This window comes from Amphiura filiformis, chromosome 14 (assembly GCF_039555335.1).
Source record: "Amphiura filiformis chromosome 14, Afil_fr2py, whole genome shotgun sequence".
Classification (NCBI taxonomy): domain Eukaryota; kingdom Metazoa; phylum Echinodermata; class Ophiuroidea; order Amphilepidida; family Amphiuridae; genus Amphiura; species Amphiura filiformis.
In genome coordinates this window covers 46,703,975-46,716,727 of record NC_092641.1, presented here as the reverse complement: position 1 = coordinate 46,716,727, position 12,753 = coordinate 46,703,975, and the positions used below count along the sequence as shown (strand labels likewise).

At 37.0% G+C, this 12,753-nt stretch overlaps 1 protein-coding gene across 1 annotated transcript; it reads right to left on the bottom strand.

The window, feature by feature from the left end:
- Positions 1–454: 454 nt before the first annotated feature.
- On the bottom strand, positions 455–8,605 carry LOC140170201 (uncharacterized). The gene is made up of 2 exons (XM_072193533.1): positions 7,982–8,605; positions 455–4,419 (listed from the first exon to the last, which is right to left on the bottom strand). Exons 1-2 carry the CDS (start codon positions 8,369–8,371, stop codon positions 4,129–4,131), a joined length of 681 nt encoding a protein of 226 aa, XP_072049634.1. The 5' UTR covers positions 8,372–8,605; the 3' UTR covers positions 455–4,128.
- Positions 8,606–12,753: the final 4,148 nt, after the last annotated feature.

The following is a 12,753-nucleotide window of genomic DNA, read 5'->3' as shown; positions in this document are numbered from 1 at the left end:
TTCTAATTTTTGGAAATGACATGTTTCATTCTTATAACCAAAAAAGTGAAAATTAGAGCAACATTTCGGCATAAGATTTGAATGCTTAGACCTTTTCCAAGTCTGTAATTTTTGTGACTTGATTGTCAGAAAACATGTCGAAAATGCATGCTTTTGGCTATTTTTTCAAGAAATTAGTAAAATAGTGAACTTTTTCTTTTATCTCCAGTTAGGACCAAATAAATGATTAGGATTGGGCCGTTTCATTTGGCAGAACTTGATGTTTTCTAATCACCAAAAATTTGTGCCATATTTTTCTGAAATGGGAGTAGTTCTCTTGTTCGAGAATGCATTGTGTACAAATGGAGCAAACTGAAACTTTTGAATTTGCATCTTCCTTGGGTTTTTGGATCGTCGTGTCTTTATTTCTTGAACGATTTCAAAACCACTGGAGTAATTAGGCTACAACTCAAAATTTGGAAACACTAATTGTTTTAATGGTAGACCTCAATCGGCAACATGAAAAATCAGACGTCTAACTTTAAGATATGTGACCCGTTCTGACAAAACCAGGAATAAGTCGCATTTTTGACATTTCATGATTTGAATAAAAATGTAAGCACGGGACAATAAGCTTCAAAATGATACCAAAATTATTCTACAGAGCATCAATATTTTTTAAGATAAGGATAATTTTGTAAATGATACCTTGATATTTTTACCGAACTGCTATTCTGAGGAATGTGTTAATTAGTTTCCTGCTTTACACAGTATTGAATAGAAATTATCATAATTCAACTGTCAATTATTGATTAAATAAACCTCTTTTTGATATTCAAGTACTTTTGAAAGTCCATTCAGTCCCAAGGTCAAATACCATCAAATTAATTCCAATTGTTTTTTTTTATGGGAATGTCATCTCTCAAGGCCTATAACTCAAAAACATGCCTGGCGACTTGTTCCGGGTTTTGTTGGAGCTGGTTACATACAGTATCATGTAAAATTATGTCTTTAGGGACCGTTCACAAACACTTGTTAGGGGGGGATGCAAAAAAGTTAATCGCGAACATTTTTGACATGAAAATTATGGGTCAACTCCATAGAAAAGCATATAAACTCAAGAAAAATTTGTGGACATTTTTTCAGGCCCCCTTAGAGGATCAAAAATTTTCAGGACCCCCTTAGAGGATCAAAAAATTTCAGGGCCCCCTTTTTGCATCAGGCCCCCTAACAAGTGTTTGTGTACGGTCCCTTAATACACAACTTTCCCACTAGCAAGCATTGTTGCACAAAACTGCTACTAACAATGGGTGCAAAAATTTTGACGAGTTTCACGATTTTGCAAATGAGCAAAAGAGGCCTTTAAGAAAAAATGTAATTTGGCGAAAACCTTTTTAGATGTTTTTCCTTCTTCAATCTACCATTAATAATCATATTCCCCTGTAAGATAATTACAAGAATTTCAATGGAAAGCACGGTACTATACTCCCTATTCCAGAAAAATACAGAACTAATTTTTTGAAATAAAAAAATATTATATTGTTTTGCGAAATGAAAGATAGCTAAAACCTCATCCTTTAGTTAGTCCTAACTGGCAATAAAAGTAAAATTTTAATATTTGGCCAATGTTTGGAAATAAGGGCCAAAAACATGCCTTTTTAGGGTGTTTTTCGTATGCTGTGACAATCAAACCAAAAGTAAAATAGTGAACTTTTTCTTTTATCTCCAGTTAGGACTAAAATAATAAATGATTAGGATTGAGCTATGTTTCATTTGGCAGAATTTTTTTTTAATCACAAAAAATTAGTGCTATATTTTCTGGAATGGGGAGTAGTTCTCTTGTTCGAGAACGCTTTGTGTACAAATCAATAAGGCGTGCAATGGAGCAAACTGAAACTTTTGATTTGGAAGCTCCATGGGTTTTTGGATCACATTTCTTGAACGATTTCAAAACCACTGGAGTAATAAGGATACAACTCACAATTTGGAAACACCGATTGCTTTAATGGTAGGCCTCAATCTGAGATAGAAAACGGCAACATGAAAAATCGGACGTCTCTAACTTTGAGATATGTGACCCGTTCTGACAAAACAAGGAACAAGTCGCATTTTTGACATTTCATGATTTGAATAAAAATGTAAGCACGGAACAATAAGCTTCAAAATAATACCAAAATTATATATATACAGAGCATTTTTTAAGATATGGATAATTTTGTAAATGATACCTTGATATTTTTGCCGAACTGAGTAATGGGTTAATTAGTTTCCTGTTTTACACAGGATTTAATCTTTCAAGGCATATAACTCAAAAACATGCCTGGCGACTTGTTCCGGGTTTTGTTGGAGCTGGTCACATATTATTACAGTATCATGTAAAATTATGTCTTTAGGGACCGTTCACAAACACTTGTTAGGGGGGCCGATGCAAAAAAATTTAATCGCGAAAATTTTTCGGGGCCACCTTTACAAACCTCAAAAATGTCAAGGCCCCCTTTTTGACATGAAAATTATGGGTCAACTCCATAGAAAAGCATATAAACTCAAGAAAAATTTGTGGACATTTTTTCAGCCCCCCTTAGAGGATCAAAAATTTTCAGGACCCCCTTAGGGATCAAAAAATTTCAGGGCCCCCTTTTTGCATCAGGCCCCCTAACAAGTGTTTGTGTACGGTCCTTAATACACAACTTTCCCACTAGCAAGCATTGTTGCACAAAACTGCTACTAACAATGGGTGCAAAAATTTTGACGAGTTTCACGATTTTGCAAATGAGCAAAAGAGGCCTTTAAGAAAAAATGTAATTTGGCGAAAACCTTTTTAGATGTTTTTCCTTCTTCAATCTGCCATTAATAATCATATTCCCCTGGAAGATAATTACAAGAATTTTTGGCGATTTCGAACTGTGCTATCCCAGTTGAAATCCATCACCCCCTATGGAATATAATTAATTAATAATATAAAATCAGACGGCTCACAATATGAAAGTTTTGTCCATACCGAATAATTTTTCAAAAATTTGAAATTGTAGGCCTTTTTTTCGCCCCCCCCTCCCTTTACAGACCTCGAAAATTTCAGGGGCCACCTTTTGTGACATGAAAATTATGGGTCAACCTCATAGAAAAGCATATAAACTAAATTTTTCCAGGAAAATTTGTGGTCATTTTTGTCAGGGCCCCCCTAACAAGTGTTTGTGGACGGTCCCTTAGAGGAGTACATTTTCGATCAAAGAAATATCTGGATTTCCAGGTTTACTTCTTGAATGACCGCATGGAATTCCAGTTGCCAAAGTTACTGGAAAAAGCTTGGAAATGCAATAAAACGTAATTTTAAAATTTAGGATTTTGAATTGTAAACTAAGTTTTTGCTGGATGTATTCGTGTCCAGACACTTTTGAAAGTATGGATTTTCAGCAATCATAACATGTCAAAAAGTCCGGAAATTCGAACTCGATCCTTTACAGGGGGTATGCTTCTAATAGCCCAATGCATGGTGTAAAACTAACTTTCATTGAAGTATACAGGCTAGGAATTCGTCGATATTTTGGTCTGTTCCTTATTAATTCTGTTTTAGGATACTAAAAAACTTAATTAACCAAAATATGATAAATCCCCAAAATAAAAGAAACAATTTATGGTCGATCAATATTCACGCGAATAGGGAATCGTGGAATGGGCAGTGGCGTGAGTCATCTTATGGGGAGTGAACCGACCATGATGGGGGAGGGGGGGGGGAGTGGTTGGGGAGGGAACAAGTGGTGTTTTTATTTTTGGCAATCTTCGTATGGAATTTTCTAATTTTTCAAATCGATTTGGAGGACACGTCCCCCTCCGTGCCCCTATTGCGCTACGCTATGGCGTGGTGGAAGGGGATCACACTATATTTGAAATAAAGTTTAGAAATCGGGGGAGGAGATACGAAATTTTCAAGTCAACTTTGAGGGCAAAAATTGCACGAAGTCACCCCTTTGTAAATATTGAACGGTCCCTTATCAAACAAAAATAGGCCTATTTAGTTTTACGATTGTGAAGATTATCATTCATCCAGTTTTAGTTTTATTACAAAAATAATATGGAATCTTAAGGCGCTCAAAAAGGCCCAAATCAATGAAATCATAAAGTACAGCTATTATCAAGTGTTCCATCAGAGTCTTATTTTGCTTTTTTCCCTTTTGGTTTTGCCGCCGCTTTCTTAGCCTTCGCTTTGGCGGGCGACTTCTTTGCTGCCTTTGCCGCCTTTGGAGACTTCGCCTTGGATGCTTTCTTGGCCGGAGATTTCTTGGCTTTCTTGGCGGCGGCTGCGGTCTTGATTACCTTTGGCGATTTCTTGAGCGGTTTTACAGGAGACAGTGACTTGGCGCGACGGGCTGGGACGTTGTGGATCTTCGATCTCGACTTCTTTGCTTTTGGTGTAGAACCCACTGAAAGAGACCGACGCATTGCCTGAAAAATAAAATAAAGACAGTAAATTTAGCTCAATCGGATAGCAACGTTTGTACAGTATTTTTGTGGGACCTGAGAGCACACCAAGAGCATTCTAAAAAGGAATGTCCTTCTGATATCAAATAATTTAGATTTTTTGCAATTCGCAATAATACAAATTTTATGGCAAATTATTAAAAATTTATATTATTGATATTTATCTGTCCTTGATGTAAACTTGATACATCTAATGATATGTACTTAAAACATATGTAGCTGGGATGAAAAGCCGGTCATCAATTGAAAATTTTGACCTTTCTATTCGTATTGAAGCTATACATCCCCAAAGACCTAAAATATTTAGGTGTTTTGGGAAAAAACGTTAGATTGCGCCTTGAAGTTTGGTCAGAGTCCAGTTCAAACATGTAGGCCTAGGCCTACGCAATGTTTGTCCATACTAAGGGAGTGTTCAGAAATACTCTAGTGGGGGGGCTGGAAAATATGTAGGGGGTCATACAATTTTAGGAGTTCTGAATGGGGGGGTTAAAAAGTTTTGGGTGTATGAACAGGGGGTTAAAAAGTTTTTCGGCACGTGGGGGGGTGTAAAATTTTTTCTCGCACTGAGCGCACAAATGTTCCCATTTAATAGCAAAACACACCATTTCGGCAGTAGTGTAGACAGTGGGCGGAAGGGCCCCTCTGATAAAAAAAATGAAAGACAAAATCTGGAGGGAGCAAGGAGCCCCTTTTCCATATAAATTCAAACCGATCATGGGCCAAAATAGTGTAAAATACAAAATGTTTGCACGCTGTGTGCGCACATTGTCACAATAAAGGCATTTTCATCCCATCATGGGCGAAATACACAATTTTTGCACGCGTTTTTTTGACCAAATAAAAAGCTCATATTTGGCCATTTTAGCCCACAAAGTACAAATTTTTGTGCGCTTCGCGCGTATTTAATCCACTTTTGCATCAAATGTCATTCGTTTAGCTTCCAAATGGCAAAATTTTTAGCACGCTTCTCGCGCATTTGTACCATTCACTTATTCTGTCGTCAAATGGTACTGGATTCATTATACTTTTTCCCAACCCCATCCCCCCAATGTCAAAAAGAAATCTACGCCACTGCCAGTAAAACCAGAACAAAATATACTCATCCCCAACAAACAAAAAATGCCGACCGACCCTACTTGAAAGGTCCGTCCGCCCGTAGAACAGGGTTTCTTTTTTTCGTCGCCTTAGGCCTACATTTCCGAAAATAACATCAATCTGGAGACAAACGTCTAGTTATTACTTTCTCGGTGTTTTTTTTAAATGTCCACAAATTTGTTTTATGGGGAAAAATATCCCCCAAATTGATAAAAACAAACCCTGATTATATAATATTAATATTGATTTATTTCGGTCAATATTATTAAAATATGAAATAAAAGAAACATTTCAAAAAATTATAATTTTTACAAATTCGAGCATATGGCTGAGTTTCTGTCACCATTCCCTTTTATTTCTTAAAATGTAGGATATACTTTAATACACTATAGTTATTGTTACTTCCAAAGTTTATGGTGGTATGATGCTGTTATATCACCGTGCTATTCCATTTAATTATCCACACTCCCCCCGTGGAAGATTTTGGAAATATCTTCCACAGGGGGAGTACACTGTTAAACTTAAGTTAGTAAAAAAAAAAGTCTAATTCGACTAATTAATTAGTCATAAAAGATATAATTTTGTTATTCAGAAAAATAATGCTGAAATTATGTATTTATATAAACATCTCAAAAAAAGTAACTAACCCCACTTAAATAATGGCCATTATTCCAAAGACTAATTATTGACGTCACAGCGTACATTTAAATCAGTAGCTATCTGTCAATGTAACCCAAGATTTGAAAGTTGCAGTAAATTCTATTGATTTGTATTCAGTATAATGGAAGGAAATCTGTGTAATGATATCTGAGTGTTTTTGTATTGTTGTAAGTGCAACTTTCAAATCTGGACCTCACTACATTAAATTGACCTGTGTTTTGTTTTCTGGGCTATCGTATCAAATGAGGTGTCAAAATGCGTATAAATAAATTCTGCTTCCAACGCATTTTACACATTTGTAATAATTTACAATAGCCCGTTTTTGAATAATGGCCATTATTTAAGGGTGGGGGTAGTTACTTTTTTTGATATGTTTATAATATGCTAAAAGAACAGTATATCATTTCACATTAATTTGCATCATTCAACATATATTCAATTTGTCACTCAAGGATTGTGACAGCAATATTGTTCACTCTCAAAAAAATGGAATACTACCACAAAACGTTGTTTTTATTAGACTGATTTTCATGCTAAAAAGTTTTCTTTGATATTATCCATTGAAACAGTGGCTTTTCACTCTTTTACATTTACGCTCTTAGTCATAGAAAGAAAGGTTCCAAGTAGAACCGAAAAGATTCAAGCTGTCCTATTTGTAGAACCTTTTAAAATAGTTCCATTTAAGTAGTATAAATGGTTCAGCAAAGCCCAGAAGTACCATTTTAGATATGAAAAAGGCCCGGGAAAAAGGTTCTGTAAATGATCTTGCATTTTAGAAGCCTTTTCTCTTGAGTTGTCCTGCATGTAGAACCCCTAACAGAGTTTAACTTATTTTGCTGTTATCAGGTCAAAATCAATCACAGAAAAGCCAATGCCATTTTAAAAGTCCAAGGTCAAACGTGGTCTCCCGCAGAAGATCATTTCTAACATACTCTGCAGGTATTTGGAACAATTATGTAGCTTTAAACCAGGATTTACAGAGCTTCAAACGACAGGGGAATAGCGCCTGTCAGTGTTACCTAATATATAACGGATGCTAATAGCTTTGACATCATCCTCTTCCCATCTTTTTGATCTTTCTGCCTGAATTTTTTTGTCTGTTTGCAATGTCTGTCTTTTCTTTTTTATCAGTTGTCTAATCTGTCCGTATTCTCTCTTACCTCCAGTCTTGTTCACAATCACTTTGAGTCGGGTCTTTTTTTCTCTCTTCTCTCCAAAAACTAAATACCAATCTTTACCTGCCATCTCCTTTACCTCTTTCTGCTTGTTTTGTCTGTTTGCATGTCAAGAAGTAAAGTTTGTTTGTCTGTCAATCTCTCTGTCTTTCTCTTCAAGAATTTAAATCCCAATCTTTACCTCCCATCTTAAACAGGAAGCCCCACCAGAGCAGTTCTTCTGGGGTGAACCAAACCTGCCTGGTTATCAAATTAATCAATGACATGGTTATCTCTGAATTTGACAGGTGCTAATTGATGTAATGACATTAAAACATCAATTTACACATGTCAAATTCAGAGATAACCTTGTTACTGATTAATTTGATAACCAGGCAGGTTTGGTTCACCCTAGAAGAACTGCTCTGGCGGGGCTTCCTCTTTTAAGTTCTTTACCTCTTTCTGCCCGTTTTTCTGTCCTTTTTCTGTTTGTCTGTTTAGTTTGTCTCATCTTCTTGACCTCTTTCTGTATGTTTGCATGCCAGTCGTTTTTCTGTCTGTCTGTCCAATCTGTCTTGTCCCATTATCCCCGAAATTCTAAATTGGAGCTTACTAACCTTCTTGTTCACCGCAGATTTAGGAGCTCTAGATCTACCCGCACCGGCCTCTGCTTTCGCTGCCTTCTTTTCGGCCTTCTTATCCGCCTCTTTCTGAGCCTTTCCAATCTTATAGCGTCCCGTCATCGCCCCCGTAGCAGTCGATTTAGCAGGTCGCTCTAAAATCTCTTCCTCAAGAGCTTTCGTCAGTGCCTTTTTCATCAATGTTTTGAACCTTCCTTGATCAACCTCAGGGTAATGAGAGCTTACCCATTGTTTTATGGCCGGTACGGAGCATCCTTTCCGCGGTTCGTTGATTTCTAGGATTGCTTCCTTTATCATATCAATGGTGGGAGGGTGTTTAGCGACCCTTCGTTCTCCCGATGTCGTTGATACCTCTCCACTCGCCATATTGAAGCTTATTGTATAAAGGTCTACTTTAGTATATCTTCCGAATGGTAAAATTACAACTCGATATTACTGTAACTGGCTATGAAATGCAGTTGTTCAACAGGCCAGAGTATTTAGATCGCTATAATAGATGTCTGATGCCTTCATATAATAACTAAATCACATAGAAAAACAGCTGTATAGTAACGAGTGTATCCCACAATGTTGTTCACAGATGCGCTATAGAAAAAATAACACAAACAAAATAATGACTGGCGGGTTTTACGACTCCACTGCGGACGTGCGTGTGCCCAGCATATACCCACAATGCCTTACGTGTAGATTTTCTTTCAGATTTCAGAGTTGTGCTTTTTGGACATTTTCATTAAAGTTTTTACCCACAATAAAGAGTTATTTTTTAAAAGAATTTTTTTCTTTATATTAAGCTGTTTCATATAATTTTTATATTTAAAAATAATTTCAAACGGTTGATAGCGTTTGTCATTTCTGTTTAATTTATTGTGAATGTTTGATTTGGAACAAATGTATTATTAACAAAAATGGTCAATTTGCCCATAAAATTAAAATCAAAAATTACTCAAAAAGTGGTAGTGCGAAGATTGATATCTCAAGACAAAATTTATCACAAATTCAGATATTTTAGGTTATCGTTTATTCAAATTGGAATATTTTAAACATGCTTACAAACACACATTTTGAAAAGCGCGCTAGCATAAATTAGGGGGAGAATATTGTGTTAAAGAACATTTCTCTAGAACAGGAACATAGTTTCTGGAAAAATACATTTTTATTATAAGTTTTATTCACGGAAATAATTGTAACAACTGTATGAATATAATTTTGGTTCACAGAACTTTTTATTTAGCAACTTCAATATAGAAACAATTTCAAATACTTAATTTTCAAGTTTATCTTTTCATGCATAAATTAGCATAATAAGATTTACATTCAAAATGTCAAAAACATTTTAGATAAATGTCACAAACAATACTAGAGGTAGCAAAACAAAAAACTTGACAAGTAAAAAAAATATATTCTAGAATTTGACTTAAAGTCTTAATATACGATTTTGGTCAAATTTTAATTTGGTTATTCTTTGCCAAATATTTTAATATTTGTATCAACTGTCAGGACATTTTTCTTGTCATTTAAAGGCAAATTAATGAGGTAAAATAAAATAAAACTCACGTAGTATCTTCTGCTTAACTGTGGTGGCCTATGGGAGATTTAAAGTCATGACTTTAATTCGAACTTTTTCTATTGTCCTGAAAATACAATGAATTTGGCTAAATCCATAGGTGTAAGTTGGAACATAGGCCTATCTGTAAACTTTACAAATAGTACCAAAAAATCAGGTTTGAAAAAAAAAAGACCAAACTCATTTTAAAAGATCGTACATTATGGCTTTAATTATTTATTTTTATATTCATTTGTATTGTAGGCATTATAAACAGGAACTAGCAACTTCAAGTCCCAACAAACATCAGAGACAGTTTGTTTTAATGTAGAAGTTTTCTTTTCCAAGACCTTAGGCTATATTTCGTGTGATGTCACAAACGTTACCGGGTTATCATTTTCTTCGGAAGGGGGAGGGAGGGGTTCCCAAATTTTCCAAAAGTCGGCGTCAATAAAATTGCGCCCCCCCATCATTCCGGCAACAAAAATTTTATGACACCACCACCGATACACCTTACCCCCGAAACAGGCTAAAATTGTATATTGAAATCAGTCTTTTTGAATAAAATAAACACACTACCGGTGGTCATCGTGTGACTCCCTACATTTTGGTCATCAAAAATTTTATGACCCCACCCTATTTTTCTTTCCAAAAATTTATGACCCCGTATATTTGGGACCCTCCCCCTCTTCCGAAGAAAATGATAGCCCCTTACCAAATTAATTTGTCTCCTGGTCCAAAACTAAAGACGTTTGATTTTTGTTTTTTGATAAATGTTTCAATGACTTAAGTGGCGACCGTCACTCAGAAGACCCATTACTCAGAAGGCCCACTATTTAGAAAACCCGTCACCCAGAAGGTCCGCTATTCAAATTTCTGAATAGCGGGCTTGTTTTTATTTAAAATGACCCGCTAACAAGTTGAAGACCCGAAAAATTTTTTTTTTCTGAGTAGCGGGCCTTCTGATTAACGGACCCTTTGCAGAATCACACCCCTCTATTCAGACAACCCGCCACTCAGAAACACCCAGGGTTATGGTTATGGGTTATGGTTAGGGTTATGGGTTATGGTTAGGGTAAGGGGCCCGGGTTAGGGGTTAAGGGTTAAGGTTAGGGGTTAAGGTTAGGGGTTAGGGTTAGGGGTCAGGGTTACGGGTTAGGATTAGGAGTTAGGGTTAGGGCTAACTCAGTTTTTTCAAATGATTAAAACAGCCCACTAGTCAGAATTCTGAATAGTGGGCATTCAAAGTAGTGGGTCTTCTGGGTAACGGATACAGCCCGCTAGCCAGAAAACACGCTATAGTCAAAAAAAAAACTGAGTGGCGTGTCTTTTAGATAAAATACAACAAAAAGCCCACTAATCAGAAAGTCCGTTATTCAGCCGCTACTCTTCGGGTCTTCTGACTACCGGGTCTTCGGAGTAATGGGCTGCACCCGAATGACTTACCTTGGACATCCCAACCATAATACGGTACTACAGTACATGTATTCCATGATCTGATCAAATGCAAGTCAACCCTTCTGAACAAGTTATAGAGCCACAAAATTATTGTTAAGCTATTTCAATCTTGCATGTGTTTTGCAGTGTCGGCACCAGGATTTGACTGTGGCTGGGTGGTGATGGTGGTGAGCAGGCGCGTCGCAAGCGGGGCGCCTGGGGCGCCCATGGGCGCCCCACTTTTTTGCAAAGAAAAGAAGAGAAGAGAAAAGGAAAGGGAAAAAAGAGAAGAAAAAGGAGGAGAAAAAAAGTTAAATTGCACGTATAATAATCATGATAGTAGGCACATGCCTTAAAACCGTGCAGCCAATTCGTTCGGAAATATGTCTTATAATAATATAGGCCCTAGGTGTAGGCCTGCAATTATTTTAGGCATTGCTTAAATGCGGGTCCCGGTTCGAGTTCCAGCACCCCGTGTATACCGCAAGTCATTCATGCTCGTCGGTGAACTTTGAAAACACTCCTTTTGAATCTCATTTTGCGAACTCGGGATAAAAACACCCCTATTTTTAGCAATTTCGCGAATGTTTTGCCCTTCTACATTGCCACTCTTTTCGCTAAAACGCGAATAATATTTCTAATATACCCCTTTTTGATGGAAACGTATTAATTAATGTACGGCATCCGCGGTTGTATATGCATCGTATAATTTATGTGACCTAATGTGATGTGCCCCAAACGGAATTTAATGAAGCCGAAATTCGTAAATGAATTGAATAATGAAACTACAATGACTTATACATGTGATTGGTGAATAAAGAGCACCCTTTTTTTAATTTCGCGAACAAGTGTATGAAAATGACGCCTTTTTTTATTGTATTTCGCGAATCGCGCTTCTTTATCTGCAATACACGGAGTGCCAGAACTGGGAGGCGAGTCCTCGTCATAAAAGCATTTGAAAATTACTGCCGGCCCGCCGATATACAGGGCCCGTCACATTTTGTCAACAAAGTCAGTATAAAACGGACTCCACCATGTCCATACTGACTTCAACAACGATCCATGCATGCTTAAATTGCGAGTCTCAACTTAAATAGTGTAAAAATGGTGCACTAAATGGCTTCAATTGGACCTTCATTTTGCAAAATTTCCCAAGTTCTGAGGGGGGAACATCCCCCCTCAAACACCCCCCTGCATAGTGGGTAAACAAGTGTCCATTTTCGCCTCTACTTTAAACATTTGCCAGTTTAGGCCCTATGTTTAACAGAATTTATAGACCTACAATAATCAAGTACTTATCCACGAAAGGCTTCATGGACCGTCATTTCACAAATTTTCGGCTTTTTCAAACTTAAAAATAGTGCTAAAATGGTCCACCAAATCGCTTCAATTAGGTCTTCATATTGCAAAAGTTTCTTACTTCTCAGGGGTGAACATCCCCCCTCAGACACCCTCCTGCGTAGTGGACAAGCAAGTGGCAATTTTCGCTTCTCCTTTCGACATTTGCCAATTTACGTTTTAACACAATTTATAGGCCAACAATAATAGGGAAAACTTGTCCACGAAATTCGCGCGAAAGTCTTCAAGGAACGCCCATTTCAAAAATGTTCGGCTTTTTAAACTAAAGTTTTACACACTAATAGTGCTAAAATGGTCCAACAAATCGCTTCAATTGGGTCTTCATTTTGCAAAAGTTTCTAACTTCTGAGGGGGGCACATCCCCCCTCAGACACCCCCCTGCGTCGCGCAAGCGCGACGCGATGGCCGC

What these genes read in the sequence shown, in the direction of transcription:
- LOC140170201 (XM_072193533.1), bottom strand. Translation starts at nt 8,371, where the DNA reads ATGGCGAGTGGAGAGGTATCAACGACATCGGGAGAACGAAGGGTCGCT. An exon ending in AATCTGCGGTGAACAAGAAG is followed by an intron (nt 4,420 to 7,981) that starts GTTAGTAAGCTC and finishes TTTATTTTTCAG; the next exon opens with GCAATGCGTCGGTCTCTTTC.